This window comes from Mustela nigripes, chromosome 5 (assembly GCF_022355385.1).
Source record: "Mustela nigripes isolate SB6536 chromosome 5, MUSNIG.SB6536, whole genome shotgun sequence".
NCBI classification, from domain to species: Eukaryota; Metazoa; Chordata; class Mammalia; order Carnivora; family Mustelidae; genus Mustela; species Mustela nigripes.
The window spans coordinates 123,907,037-123,923,351 of NC_081561.1; the positions used below are offsets into that span (position 1 = coordinate 123,907,037).

The window sequence follows — 16,315 nt, forward strand, 5'->3', positions numbered from 1 at the left end:
TGCGCTAATCAGCACAACGGATGTTATCATGCCCCGCGGTTTCTGGGGAGAGAGAGGGCACGAGCGATGAGTCCGGTTGGGGATCCACCCGGGACGGACAGAAAGACAGCCGCTCAGCCGCCCCGGCGGCGCGCGCAGGGGACCGGGGTCTGGGAGCCGCGGCGGGGCGCGAGGCTCTCACTGCGCGAGGAGAGGAGGCTCACCAGCGAGGCAAGCTGCGCGCGCCGGCTCCGCCCCCAAAGCTCGGGTCAGGAGGACAAAGTGTCTTTAAAACGGCAGACGAACGGAACTTGATGGACATTGTGCCATGCGCCCCTAAACCCGTCAGCAGTACTGTGAAATGTTCATAAACCGAAGAGCCGACTACAACAAGAACAGCTTCCAAAGGGCCGAGCGCGCCCATCTGTGCTCCCGAGGATCGCACGGCCCTCACACCTAGGGGACACCAAGCCTATGGCTTCCTGGGCCCCCGGGGAAGAGATGCGCGAAGTGCGCTGACCACGAAGAGGGCTGCCGAGCAAGGGCTCTGCTCAAGCCGAGCTGTGCAGTGAGTGAGGGGCAGGTGAGGCGGAATTCCCTGAGGGACACCGAGACACCCAGGCCGCCTATGTTCTGGAAGGCAAAGCTGGGTGCACACCAGGCCTCGAGGGTCTTCACGTGCACGAACCTCACACTAATGTTCACTGTGTCCACAGAGTCCAGCACTAGGCAGTGATTTCACACGTTAACATATACATCTAATATACAAACCTCTGCACAAATACACACATACTTGAATGTCTAGGGACCACAAGTGAACACACAACGGAGATATGTGATAAACATGAAGATTAGGATTACCTTTGTGAAAAAGAAGCCCTCTTTTCAAGAATGAGTTATGACAGAATTCGGTTCTCAATACAGAACTCAGCTAGACAGTCACAGAGACGCTGGGCATTTTCTCCGTAATCCTTTCTAAACGTACTTGACACATTTTCAGAATCTTCATTCTAGAGCACCCTCTGCTGGGAAAAGTGCCTCAAAATACTTGATTTCCCTGTTTCTATTCCCCCCACACACCCCAAATGCTCTGAGAATCACTTTAAAATAAAGGGAATTTTTTTTTAATCCAGTAGAATCTTCAAAAACATGACAATTTCTATTCTCCCACAATCCTGCCTTCTAGGTAAAACCTTCTGGTCTATATTAAATAATTGACACCACTGTCCCTCTAAGCCAAATGCTAGATGGGTTTCACATTACCCCAGGGCCATGAGGGAGCTGCAGGGCCCGAGGGAGGAGGCTCTCGGCCAGCAGGTGAGGAGAGTGTCGCTGACCAGCACACACCCTTCTGGGATGGAGCAAACCATGGAGGTTGCTTCCCTCAGAACAAGAGACACCAGGAAGGTAGCCTCCCTCCAGCCATCTTGAAAGGTCCCTGCAGAAAAAGGATGGACGGGCGCTACAGAGGGGACCGTGCTGGGAGCAGCAGCCTTGGGAGGCAACACAAGCGTGAGCCAGAGCATTTACTATCCACCGCAGAGAACAGCAAACAGGTTCCCAGAATGGAGGGGCTCTCCCTACGCAAGGATGTCTCCCTACATCAAGGAGCCCAAGACACCGGGCATGACTGCGAGCGGACAGTAGCAACCAAACGCCGACAAACAGCTCCGGAGCAGCAAGAATCCCGTTCGCCTCCTCCAACTCCTCCTCCCTGCAGGGCCGCTGCAGAACCAGCCCACGAGGAGTAACAGAGGGGAGAGAACTGGAGACTGTCATTGCTCAGAATGGCCTCACCTGTGAAGCGTCAATTCCAGAGTCCCCATCTGATCATCCTCCCGAGTCTCCTCCTGCCCCTTCGCGTCCCCTCCTCCTGTTCCCCAACCCCCGTCTGCAAGCAACCAGTGATCTGTACTGTGCCTTCATAGACTAGTCTGCATTTTCCAGAATGTTCTATAAATATAACCAAACATTCTGTACTCCTGCGTTCTCCTTTCTTCTAGCTTTCATTGAGCGTTAAGTATTTTGAGATTCATTCCTGTTGCTGAATATATCAACAGTCTGTTCCTTTCTACTGCTGCGTAGTATTCTACTGTAGGGATGTACCAGTTAGTTCATTCATGCGCTTGATAGTGGATAACTGGGCTGTGCTACTGTGAGGCTATCTTGAATAAAGTCTTCGCATGGGAAACAAACAAAACAAAAACCCCAAGCAGGGGGTTGAGTAGTCCCTATTCCCCGTCCAGTCCCTCTTGTGCTCACCAAATATGAGCTGGGCAGAGGGAAGCAGCATGTGATCTTCTGTAACAGTTCTAATACCCAAAAACGTCCAGAAGCTGTTGGTTCTGCTACATGGTATCAGTCATCCTGGGGGCAGATGCTGTCAAGGGCAATGATGGCAAAACTAAAGCTTCTTCCTGGTTCTATGTGGTGGACTGCTCCAGGCAGGAAGACCTCTCTGTGCAAGAAGGCAGAGGAGACCTCTGTGAAGGAAAAGGAGTCCTAAGGAGACAGTGTCTAGGATACAAAGGGAAGTCCTCAGTGAACCTGGACGGCAGCAGCCAAAGGGAGGGGTGCGGAGGGTCGCCGGAGAAATCCATGCACATCCACACACTGGCCAGCCACTGTCCCCCCGAAAGGCCCCACCAACCACACGCACAAAGCCCAAGCTGCTCTCACATCCAGCAGCTACCTTCTCACCTAGGAAGCCTGAGTCAGGGTCAGTGAGATGTTGTGCTGAATCCTCTAGCCATAGACTTTCAGCCAAAAAAGCCCCAGGGGATATGAAGGAAAGAGAACTGGAGAGAAGGGATGTGCCCGAGGCTGCACCGACAGGAGGAGGGCACAATCTCGGAGTTTCTGTCACAGTACACCATCACTAGCTCTCCATTCAGACACTGTTGAAGTGTGGAAGGTATTAACAAAACACTGGGTTCAAAATGATGATCCCCAAAGTACTACTTGAAAAATACCACGCATCAGTGTGTGGTTATGAAGCGACCGACCCTGGCACCTGGAGGGGTGACACCTGTTATAACAAGACCACCCAAGCAGGTGGAACACAGCTTCAAGGAAGACCATGTCCAGCCTTGACTTACTAAGCCTGCTGGTTCTTGGAGACTTGCTCTATATATTTCACTATTAAGGCTCTGATCCAATATAAAGTTCCTTGGGACTCACCACATATGTCCCTGAAGTTTTTTAACAACTTTATTACTTCTATGCAGTACAGATGTATCCTTTCAACAGTCCTCGCTGCTGTTTCTACAAGCCTTCTTTCCTTCTAACCAGAGAGGCTGAGTGCACGGGGTTAGGAAGACACAGGCTGTGGCTCTAACACACTCAGCAGGCAGTTGCAGCCAGGCACGTACAAGGTAATCTCCAGGGCAGGCATTTTACTTCCTCCATGCAATGGAATGGAATGATCACCTCCTTTTTGAGGCTTTGGTAAAAATTACATCAGATAACTTACATAGAGTGAACACCTTTTTAATGAATGGTAGAAGGATCACATCAACTACTTCAATGTGCTTTTCTTTTCACTTTCCCGGTAGAACTGAATGTAGGTATGTTAAATACATATATATCTCCACTATATTTTTATCTTTTATTTTTTTTGAGAGTGAGTGAGTGAGTGGGGGTAGGAAGGGCAGAGGGAGAGAGAATCTCAAACAGACTCCATGCCCAGCAGAAGCCTGACACGGGGCTCGATATCACAACAACCCTGACAACATGATCTGAGCCAAAATCAAGAATCAGATGCTTAACGACTGAGCCAGCCAGGTGCCCCTCACTTCAAAACTGGCTGCTCACAACAATGCTAAGGAAGGGGCGCCTGGGTGGCTCAGTGGGTTAAAGCCTCTGCCTTCGGCTCAGGTCATGATCCCAGGGTCCTGGGATCGAGCCCCGCATCGGGCTCTCTGCTCAGTGGGGAGCCTGCTTCCTCCTCTCTCTCTCTCTGCCTGCCTCTCTGTCTACCTGTGATCTCTGTCAAATAAATAAATAAAATCTTTAAAAAAAAAGAAAAAAAAACAATGCTAAGGAAACACCCCACATATCCATTGACAGATGAATGAAAATGTGGTACTATCCATAATGGAATATTATTCAACTATAAAAAGGAACGAAATTCTGACACATGCTATGACATGGATGAACCTAGGGACTTTGTGCTAAGTCAAACAGCCAGTCACAAAAGGACGAATACTACATGAGGACAATTATACGTGGCACCTAGAATAGTCCAACCCAGGGAGACAGAAAGGAGAAGGAAGGCTGCCAGGGAATGGGGGAAGCAGGGGAGATGGGGAGTTATTACTTAGGGGACAGTTTCAGTTTTGCAAGATTAAAAAGTTTTGGAGGTGTATGGTTAGTGATGGTTGTATAATGATGTCAGTGTACTTAATGACACTTAACTCTACACTTAAAAATGATTAAACCAGTAATTCTGTTATGTATATTTTACCACAGCTGGAAAGTTAAAAAAAAAAAAAAAAAAAAAAAAAAACCTCACTGCTTCAACCAAACATTAAGAGAAATTCAAGCAACTTGAGCTGCATGCATATTCTACTATAAAAAGCTTGTTTCCTTTTAGTCCAATACACTAAATTATATAAATATTCTGGCATTTATTTTCAATATCCATGTTACTGTATCAACCAAATACATCTACCTTAATTAAAACAGGCCTGCTGTAATGAAATTATTAGCTCTGAAATATAAAAATTTCTCTAGGAAAGTTGGCCTTTGATTTTATGAAGAATCCAGGGGGAATAAAATTGATTATTGAACATATTATTTAAGGTTTTCTGCATCAATACCTTTCCTCCAAAAAGATAAAGAGAAACACATGATCTAACATTAAAACACTGGTAGCTTATTCATCTCCCTAATTGTTTCACTCAGATGAGAGTAAAAATCTATATTATTTTATAAACCAACATCTATTAACCACAGTAACCAGAAGACTTAAATAGGAGGAGAAGCTGAACTAAGAAGGAAAGGGTAGAAACGATCTATAAATAGAGTCAGAGACAGCATAAAAAACAAATAGGTGAGAAAAATGACAGTAGTAACTACACAAGGATGGCTCAAGGGGGGAGGCACTTAAGTGAGAAGGAAAAAGCACGAGAAAAGGACAGTTTCAGGTCACAGAACTAAAAATTCACACACTGCATTAAAGTCTGGCAAGTTTTTTCTACTAAGGGTCAGAAAGTAAATATTTTAGCTTTGTGGGCCACGGGGCCTTTTGCAGCGACTCAACCCCGCTATTGCCATCCGAGAGCAACCCCAGACGACACAAAATGAAGGGTGCAGCTGGGTTCCAATAAAGCCTTATTTACTAAAGCTGGCAGCAGGCCAGATGTGGCCTGAAGGCAGGCAGCAGTCCGCCAACCCATTCTAGGGAAACTTATAAATAAATAAATATAAGGACAATCTGGAATAAGGTGTATCAATGCACATGAACTAAAACACTATGGGTTCCTATTCTATCTCCTGTGAACCAGACCCATGAGCCCAACTTTGAATATCAAATGTTCCTTTTTTTGTTTTTTTTAACCAAAGTTCTAAGTAAGTGACTCCGGGAGCTTTATAAAGATCTTCTAGTGGATTTCTCATTCCCATTATAAATGGGCCAACAGCCCACCTCTATCAAAACATTCAGAATGCTTTTCTTTAAAAAATACTTCTTACTACCCAGAAATAAACTAGTAAGAGTTAAGTTTTTACTCTAAGTCCCTCTAAGTTTTTTCATAGTTGATTCTCAAGATACAGAATAAAATCTGGGCCGGTAACTTCGAAGACTTCCAATACAGTTTGGTTATGGCCAAGACCCCCAAGCAATACCTGAATATCTATTAGATGGGAAAAATCTCAAAATGCACATTTTGATGTAAAAACAAGTGAACAATATGCATGAAGAGAAAAGCTGTGTGAAAAAGGAACACATATACTCCCTCTCTCCCCAATTTCTCATTTATACAAAGTAAATTTTGGGGAAGGATACTTTCCTCACTTCTGAGACATAAGATTCTGAATTTCAAAATGTTCATGTTTTGCTTTATGTGATTCTGCACTTTTGCCTTTTTTTTTTTTTTTTAGCCATAAGCATGTATTACTTTGTATTAAGGTTTTTATGTTGAAGTTGCAGTTAAAAGGTTTATCATCACCTTCATTATTAAGAGTCAATTGGAATACCAATACTTTTAACAAGAGAATATTCGCTCACAGGACTCATCACATCCTTAAAGATCACACAACAAGAACATCCATATACACAATCCATGGGACATTGTGTTTGTGGGGCAGTTTCACAGTAGCTCCATACCTCAGCTCCGCCCATCCACTTAGGCTCATCCGGAAACTCAGCACACAAAATATCTTCCGACTGATCAGTTCCCAACACATGGTAACACAGCTTTTGATGGAGGTTGGTGGATGTCTCCGTACCTGAAGGAGTTAAAAATGTTTACTGAAGTGCAGTTGGCAATTTTAAGAAAAATCTATCCCACCCATATTGCACAATGCTAGAAACATTTAAAAAGTTATTTACCTGGCCATGGGATACAAAGTTAATATGCAAAAGTTAACTGCTTTCTTATATACCAGCAATGAATATGTGGCATTTGAAATTAAAAACATAGTATCATTAAGGATGTGATATATAACATGGTGACCATAGTTAGTTAATGATACTGTATTGCATACTTAAAAGTTGCTAAGAGAGAAAAAGCTAACAATTCTCATCACAAGAAAAAAAAAAAAAAACCATAACAATGTATGGGGATATGATTGAGACTTACACAGTGATCATTTCAAAATATATACAAATATTGAATCATTATGTTATACACCTAAATCTAATATAATGTTCTATGTTAATTATACCTCAATGAAGAAATTTTATTTTATTTATAATGTTATGTTAGTGACCATACAGTACATCCTTAGTTTCTGGTGTAGTGGTCCATGATTCATTGTTTGCGTATAACACGGTGCTTCATGCAATCTGTGCCCTCCTTAATACTCATCACCAGACTCACCCATCCCCAACCCGCTCCCTTTTAAAACTGTTTGTTTCCCAGAGTCCATAGTCTCTCATGGTTTGTCTCCCCCTTCAATGTCCCCCCCTTCATTTTCCCCTTCCTTCTCCTTATGTCCTCCATGCTATTCCTTATGTTCCACAAATAAGTGAAACAATATGATAATTGACCTTCTCTGCTCAACTTATTTCACTTGGCAAAAAAAATTTTTAAAAACCACAATACCATTTACATTAGTACCCCCCAAAATTAAATAGTCAAGTACAAATCTCACAAACTATGCATGACTTATATGAGGAAAAACTACATGGGCACCTGGGTGGTTCAGTGGGTGAAGCCTTGGCCTTCGGCTCAGGTCATGATCTCAGGGTCCTGGGATCAAGCCCCGCATTGGGATCTCTGCTCAGCAGGGAGCCTGCTTCCCTCTCTCTCTCTGTCTGCCTCTCTACCTACTTGGGATCTCTGTCTGCCAAATAAATAAATAAAATCTTTAAAAAAAAAAAAAACTGATCAAAGAAATCAAAAAGAACTAAATAAATGGAAAAGCTCCATGTTATGGACAGGAATACTCAATGTTGTCATGTCAATTCTTCCCCACTTGATCTACAGATGCAATTTAATTCCAATAAAAATCCCAGCAAGCTATTTTGTGGCTATCCGTGAGCTTATCCTAAAGTTTATATGGAAAGAGAAAAAACCCAGAATGGCCAAGACAATATTGAAGAGAAAGAACAAAGCTGGAGGACTGATACTACCTGACTTCAAGATTTATTGTAAGTAATCAAAACAGTATGATACTGGCAAAAGAACAGACAGATGAATCAATAAAGCAGAGCAGAGAGCCCCGAAACAGACCCGCGTAAACACAGTCAACTGGTCTTCGAACAAAGGAGCAAAGCCCACCCCAGAGGAGCAAAGTCGGCCTTTTCAACAAATGGTGGTGGGACAACTGGACACCAACATGCAAAAAAATGAACCTAGACACAGACTTTGTACCTTTCAAAAAAACTAACTCAAAATGGATCACAGACCTAAACGTAAATGTGAAACTATAAAATTCCCAAAAGGTAACATATGAGAAAATCTGGGTGACCTTAGACCTGGCAATGACTTTTTAGATAAAATGTCAAAGGTACAACGCATGAAAGAACCAAGTGAAGCTGGACTTCATTAAAATAAAAAAATTCTGCTCTGTGAAAGACACTGTCAAGAGAATAAAACAGTTCACAGACTGGGAGAAAATATCTGCAGAAGACGTATTTGATACAGGACTTTCACCCCAAATTTACCAGGAACTTTTTTTTTTTTTTTAAAGATTTTATTTATTTATTTGACAGAGATCACAGGTAGGCAGAGAGGCAGGCAGAGAGAGAGAGAAGCAGGCTCCTTGTTGAGCAGAGAGCCCGATGCAGGGCTCCATCCTAGGACGCCGGGATCATGACCTGAGCTGAAGGCAGAGGCTTAACCCACTGAGCCACCCAGGCGGCCCTATAAGGAACTTCTGAAACTCTAACCCTATCAAAAAATGGGCCAAAGATTTTAACAATAACCTCACTAAAGCAGATTTGCAGGTGCACCTGGGCAGCTCAGTGGGCGAAGCATCTAACTCTTGATTTTGGCTCAGGTCATGATCTCAGGGTGGTGAGATCCAGCCCTGCATCAGGCTTTGAGTGGCTGAGTGTAGAGCCTGCTGGGGATTCTCTCTCTCCCTCTGCCCCTTCCCTCTGTGCATGTGTGTGCTTTCTTTAAAAAAAAAAAAAAAAAAAGATATGCAGATGGCAAAGCAACACATGAAAAGATGGTCCACATCATGTCACAAAGAAATGCAAATTAAAACAATAATATTCCACTACACACCTATTAGAATCGACAAAATCCAGAACAACAGCGACACCAAATGCTGATGAGGATGTGGAGCAACAGAACTCCTATTCATTGCTGGCAGAAATGCAAATTCGTAGTGACTTTGGAAGCAGTTTGTAGTTTCTTACAAAACTAAACATTCTTACAATACAATCCAGCAATCACACTCCTTGGTATTTACCCAAAGTATTTGAAAACTTATGTCCACACAAAAACCTGAACACAGATGTTTATAGTGGCTTTACTGATAACTGCCACATCTTCCACACTACTGGGATACTCTTTAGTAGTTGAATGGATTAAAAAATAGGTGAGAGGATAAATAAACTGGGCTGTATGCAGATGATGGAATCCTATCCGGCACTAGGAAGAAATGGATTATCAAACCATGAAAAGACATGGAGGAAACTTAAATGCATATCACCAAGTCAAAGCAGCCAGTCTAAAAAGGCTATACAGTGTATGTTTCCAACTACAGACATTTGGGAAAAGGCACAGCTATGGAGACAGTAGAGAGATCCGTGGTTGTCAGAGGCTAGTGAACAAGGAAGAGACGGACAGGTGGAAGAGGGCTTGGGGGCGGGGGTCAAACTCTGTATGATACTATAACGGAGGAAACATACCATTTTACATTTGTCTAATTTGTGGACTACCCAATACTAAGAGTGAGCTTGAGTGTAAGCTCTGGACTTGGGGGGATTATGACGTGTCAATGGAGGGTCATCGACTGTATCTACTCAGGGGAAGGAGGCTAGTAATAGTGGAGGCTCTGCATGTGTGGGGAAGGGGCTGTACGGGAAATCTGTGCGTTCTGCTCCATTTTGCTGTGAACCTAAAAAGGCTCTCAAAGACGAAGTCTCACTCTCCTTTTTTTTTTTTTTTTTTTTTAAAGTACTGGTTGGGTATCACTCTGGAAGTAATTCATACTTATTTGTTGATTTTGGAAGATGTTTTGAGATTGAACTATTTTTTTCATTACAAAAAGGTACTAAGCTTTCAGGACAATGAAAAAGAAGTTAAGAGAACACCATAATATAAAAGAAAGCTTCTACAGCACTTGGTGATTTTCCATGGGTTTTCCAGGAAGCACATGGTTGGAAAGGCTTAGCCTCATTGGTAAGTCCCTCCACCCCACAACCTGAGGGGCTGCTGAGGTCCTCTGGACAAGAGGGCAGCAAATTACTGCGGGGAGCAGATAGTACCTTTCTGAAATCAATCACTGTAACTAAGCTTTACTGTTTTTGCCACTGAAAGCTGAGCCTAAATAATAATTTTCATGTTTTTCACAAATTAATAACATTGCTCTCTAACAAGAAATGGCCAGGGGAATACATCTTTGGTCTCCTAGAACTCAAAGTAGTCATTTCTAACTCAGCACCACTCTTAACACAGGCAGCTAATTTAGTATAGAGAGCACAGAGGTCTTTCTTTAGCCAACATCCTCAAATAAAAAGCCTACTCTTAAATCAGCCCCTCTTGTAGAATTTAGAAAAAAGTATTGATTTAGCCTAACTAAAAGGTAGCAAAAGCTGAAGATAGCCGAAAGAGATGAAAAGAATTATAGTCTTATTCCCAATTCAACTGGGGGAAGTCAGAAAAGCAAGCTAGCATATCTAAAGACAAGATACAGTAGGTCATGATAAGGGGACAGCATATGTAGCAGAAAGTACTGGCTCAGCTGTGCTTCTTGCCAGCTCCAGGCCTCCAACAAGTAACTGAGCCACTGAGCCTCTGTACCTCTGTACCTCAGCTCCAAACCTCCCACAAAGGGACTGTAAAACCCATGAGTAAAGACCAACCAAGACAACAGGTCCCTGTGGAGAGATGGGGTAGCATGAAGAAGGTGACTGTTGACAGCTTGCAACAGCGAGGTACAAGGTAGGTGGGCCTTTCTCTCTGGAAAGGTGAGGAGTGAAGGGGGAAAGAAAGAGACTGCTTGAACACAGCAGGACCTTTGTGTAGCAGAGAAGAAGAACAAAGGTGTGTCCTGGAAGTTCACAAGGAGAAAGTGTCAAGATAAATCAACCAAATGCCTTGTAACTTCTAATCGGAGGAAGAGATGTGATCACTACAGTACAAAAATATATTTATTTTTTATTATTATTTACAATTTATAAATTTATGTTAAATATTTCTATTTTATATTATATTTATATATTATATTATATATAAATTTATAGTTTATAAATTATTTATAATCACCGAACATCATTAAATAAAGCAGTTTCAAGGGAAAAAAAATCTTCTCCATGACCCCTTGGCAGATAAAACATATTTGAAAAGGACTGATTGCAATAATGGCCTAGTTCTTCCTGGTTCCTTGTATCTGTTTCTCCACCCCTTGAACAAGGGCTGGCTCCGTGCCTTGCTTTGGCCAACAGAACAGCACCATGATTTAGGGCCAGCAGCAAGTGCAGGTATCAAAGAGGCTTATAGGCATAAGTGAGTTGCCAGGAAAACCAAGCAAGCTGGCCTGCCGGAGGAGGAGAAACCACAAGGATCAGAGCCAAGCCAAAGGCCAATGGACCCACAGCTGAACACAGACACATGACAGAACTCAGCTAATCTAGAACTACCTGACCAACCCAAGACTCCCAAGCAAAAAATAAAAATAAAAATAAAAATAAAAAATTATTATTCTAAGACACTAGTTTTGGGGTGATCTGTCATACAACAATGCTGATACAACACCCTTTGAAGAAATCTGGTTCTATACCAAACTACTTCTATGTAGGGTTTAGCCTTTCAAGTTATGTAAAGTTACACTTGTATTTCATGAGAAAGGTGTTTCACCTGCCACCTTCACTTACCATCACTTTTTCCATCCTGTTGGGGATAGGAGTTGTAGAACATCCCCTTCCCATCATGGGTCCATGCCATACAGCTGAACTTGACTCTCTCGAGGACATCTGGAAGCTCTTTGGCACCATCAACTTTCATGAACTTGATTGTCACCCAGTCTGAGCCGCTGGCGCTCAGACCGTAGGCAAAATATTCCCCATCTTCACTGAAGGCATAGCCTGTGGGACACAAGACAAATTCTCACACAGTGCCCATGGGGACACAATCCCTAGCTTTGCCTGCTGCCCTCCATGCTGCCTGACATGTTCTCTGCCAGATGTGTGATGGAGGCAGCAAGAAGCCTGTCCTGAGGACCTCTGGGGACTGAGACTGGGTCACACAGGAATTCGCTTCAAGAGCTTGGACAAGTGCTCTGGGTCTTAGGTTCTTCGGCTATAAAACGACATATTGGATTGGATTGCTAAGATGCTTCCATCGTTTATATTGCTATAATTCAGTGAGCAGTTCAGTTAAAAGCAGAGCTCATCTGAGACTTTCAGCATATTTTATTATTTATACCCTAAAGAGGAGGGGAAAAGAATAAGGAAACTGCTTTTACAGTAATGACTGGATTATGACACATACCATGTAACAGAACTAAATGGAAGCCATTAAGTAATTTTTGGAATGGATTCCAAAGTATTTGAAATCACTCTTTATACCCTCATTTTCTGAGCATCGCTGGCACTCAAGGATTAACATCGTCCACACCACCTGACCAGCACAAGCCCAGGTAAGAAAGCCTGAGGGTTGCAGTGAAGGCTCACACGGAGCCTGTACCAAAGCAACCACGAAAAAGAAAGAAAAGCAACACCATCTATGAACTGTTACGAGTGTCTACTTCTTTAAGACCATGAGAGAATGTTCTAATCACTACGGAATGTGTGTTGAGAAATTTTCTATGTTTATATCTGCTTTTATAAAGCATATATAGAGAGCATTTGGTACCAGACACGGACACTGCAGATTTCCTCTTTTAATATTTGTTAAAACTGTACCAGGGGTTGAAAATTATACTCAGAAACCCAACTATTTTCAGAGGCTTCCTACTGTTTTACATGGAATTTCTGTTAGTGGCAAATAAGTTTAAAATTTCACAAGACCTACTTATTAATCCTTTATAATTGCTATGAAGTATTCAAGCTCATCTGTATATAAATACAGAGAAGAGTCTAGAAGGCAATGTGGAGCTAATACTTCTCACTCTACATAAATTATTTATATGTAATTAGAAAATTTTCAGGAAAAATTTAAATAAAAATGTTGATTTGTAAAAAAATCATATTCTATCAAAAGAACCTGTATATTCACCCACACTGTAACTTCCCTGTATCATTTTCAGAACACTACATAACTGAGGCCAGGTCCCATGTCTAATTTTCCCTTTCAGCTATCAGGACCCATCCGTGGCAGGCATTCCGCTAGAGTTATGGAAATGAACTTTTAGAGACCCTCTTATAATGAAGTTCTTCTGGAGAGTTATAAGAACTTTAATTTTAACAAAGATTTGTTTTTAAAATTAAACAATATCCTACACTGGACTTATTACTACACAGAACCATACATTCATTTAGAACCACAAGCTCAACTCATGGAAGAATATTCTTAGTTAGCTGCCTGGCATCTTATTTTCAATACTGATTACTTTCAACACTGACTATATAAAGTATCATTTTTTACATACACAGCCTACTTAGGAGAAAGAGGGGAAGAACCACCAAATGACTAGTGGCTTTATAAAAGGGTCTTCACAGAGTGACATGAAAACAGGGTCCTTTCATTCCCACCTAATTGATTATAGGACTAGAATGTTCTGATCACTCAACGCCACAGGGCTGAGACTTGGCCTGTGCTTTCTCTACAAAAGAGAAGATGCTAAGATGCTATGGGGGAAATGCTGAGCGAACTTCACCAAAATCTAGGATCCTAACAACAGATGATTCTCAGAGTATACAATTATTAAACTATAGAACCAGTGACTCGCCAACTTCCATCCTTAGAACTAGTGCTAATGGCACAAGCCTAGGGTAATCTTTAGGGCCTGTGGAGGAGGTTACCTCAGGGTGGGGTTATTTAGGAAACACATGGCAACTACAGGCAAAACTTACCTAATTCCAGTTTTAAACTTGCAATCTTCAGGGAACAGGGTATCAAGTTGTCTAATTTCTTACAAGACTGTGGTTTTCTACTTTTAATTCTAAAACAACTAAATTTTAAAATTTTGATCATTTCCTCTCCACCAAGGAAAGAGAGCTTGTAAATATTCTTTCGTATTGTACATTCACAGCTGGAACATTCTTCATAGAGCTTAGATTACTTATAGAAGACTTTTTTCCTAAACACAGAGAGGTCTCAGAGATGTTAGAAGCAATGGTGACGATTCTTAAATGTCTCAGAAGCCCCAGAAGCTAATTTGGGCCCAGTGTGAGTTATTCTCCAGTTCTGCTTCATGCCACCAGAACATGTGGCTACTCATGTATTCTAAAGACACTGTGCAAAAATTAGCTTTCCTGATATTGCATGTGCACCTGTTCTCCAATATGGTCCATCCTGTCTGATTTTTCAGAGGGGACTAGCGGTGAGTGGGGGCCCCAGGACTGCTATGAGCTTAGCCGGGTAGCACTCACCTCGGAGCGCCACCGTACCATCGTCAGATAGGATGTTGGGGTCGAGGAACACTCTGGCTTCACCTTCTAAGGAATCCTGTACATATAATACTCGTTGGTTCTGCAAACCTGTATTGTAAAAATAGAAATACCTGGGGAACAGAGATGGTCTTTATTGAGCCATGGAGTTTTCCATCTGTAGGGTACAATCAAAGCACAGAGAAAAGGAAAAACATACAAATGTTCATTTGCAAACAGGCCAAGCCAGACACATGGGGACTAGGACGGAAGGTCCCACCACCTCCCTATAATTAGAGTTTGGGACCTGAATTAAGTATTGGAATACTTTATTGTAATCCTGCATATTATCTAAATGCGGACAAATCAAGACTGCTTCATTTGTTAGAACTAAAGCGGATAATCAAATAAAGTAGTAACTTTTTCTTTTCAATGGAGAAGAAAGCAGATCTTCTAAAACGAAACGCTGGATCCTTCCCTAGTGTCAGCAAGCCTGTTCTGTATTGGGCAAGACTGCAAATGTTTTAGGCTTTGTGGGCCATAGAGTCTCTTGCTATTATTCAATTCTATAGTTGTACAAAAGCAGCTATGGATGATAGATAAGTGAATGGACATTTCTGTGTGCCATTTCAATTTAACTACCAGAACAAGCAGCAGGAAGGGTTAGGCATGTAGATTGTACCTTGCTGATGTATGTGTGAATGCGAGAGAGAGAGAGGAGGGTCTAAGAAATTCTCAAGTAAATTTGTTGGTGGTTCCACAGAGACTTAAAAAAAGAACAAGAGAATATGTTTACATTGGTATGAAAGAGAGAGGAACAAAGAAGTGAATAGGTGCCACCTCCTGGTCCACTTCCACTCTGGGATGAAAGAAATCCATTTAATAAAAGCTTTTCTAGTAGTAGAAGCCAAAGAGAAGTTAAGAGGCAAACAAATCTCCACTGCTGTCTACAAATCCTGCTAGCCCAAATATTAGCCATAGGACAACAATTATTTCCTATAATCTAGATTTGCTTTCCTAGGAAATGCCTCTACTAAGTTTCTTAAATCATGATTTTAAGAATATGGACAACAGACCAAAAAATAGTATTCTCATACTCAAGCACAGAAGCTAATCAATTTCATAACAGATTGATTTTATAAACTGGTAAGTTATTTAGAATTTGTATTTTAAGATTTAAGAAAGCATTCTATTAAAAAGTAACGAGAAAATTTAAATAAAACCTCACATACCGTTTTCCTTTCTTGAAGTGGCAACTATACTTGGGATAGTCATACAGTTCAGTCATTCTCTCTTTGTATAACCCTCTGATAGGACATTGCTCAAGGAACGGCACAGTAATCTTGTTCTGGGCCTCGACAAAAGCCTATGGAGAAAATTTAAATGGACAAAGCAAGTTAGATATAAAATTTTCTATGTGGAGTGCTATCCACTGATACATATCCATGAAAGCATATTCTTCCCTCAATAAACGCTAACTAGTCCTTACGTGGCACTATGTACTATTAACTCATCTAGAACTCAACAGTAATCTTACGGAGAAGGTTCTTCTATTAGCCCTGTGTTACAGATGGGGAAACGGAGTCTCAGAGTAGATGAAAAACTGGCCAACATCACACAGCTCGGAAGTCCCAGAGTTGGCTCCTGCATCTACCCTCTTAACTAACACACTCTACTGTGCTAACATCAGGCAGGCAGTGAGCTATGTCCACATTACACCAAGGTCCTGCTCTTCTTAGTCAGCGGCCTGTGGTCCCCAAAACCATCAGAGTTAAAGAAAGTAATACCTAGGTGCTATTTTACCAAATTTACCAATCTTTCTAAGACCTACTACCTAGTCATTTGTCAACTTCAGAGAACCTTACTAATAGTTGAAACTAAAGAATATTTTTTAAAGATTATTTTATTTATTTATTTGCAAGAGAGAGAGTGCAAGTGAGAGAGTGAGCGAGAGCACGAGCAGGG

General features: G+C 41.8%; 1 protein-coding gene across 1 annotated transcript in view; it reads right to left on the reverse strand.

Moving 5' to 3' along the window:
* The window catches only part of PREP (prolyl endopeptidase), a 114,572-nt gene that overhangs the window by 75,746 nt on the left and 22,511 nt on the right, over positions 1–16,315 (reverse strand). Inside the window, exons 3-6 of the mRNA XM_059401124.1 lie at positions 15,583–15,716; positions 14,354–14,484; positions 11,696–11,905; positions 6,308–6,429 (exon numbers count right to left, since the gene is read on the reverse strand). Coding sequence (XP_059257107.1) covers positions 6,308–6,429; positions 11,696–11,905; positions 14,354–14,484; positions 15,583–15,716 — 597 coding nt within the window. The remainder of the gene's footprint in view (positions 1–6,307; positions 6,430–11,695; positions 11,906–14,353; positions 14,485–15,582; positions 15,717–16,315) is intronic.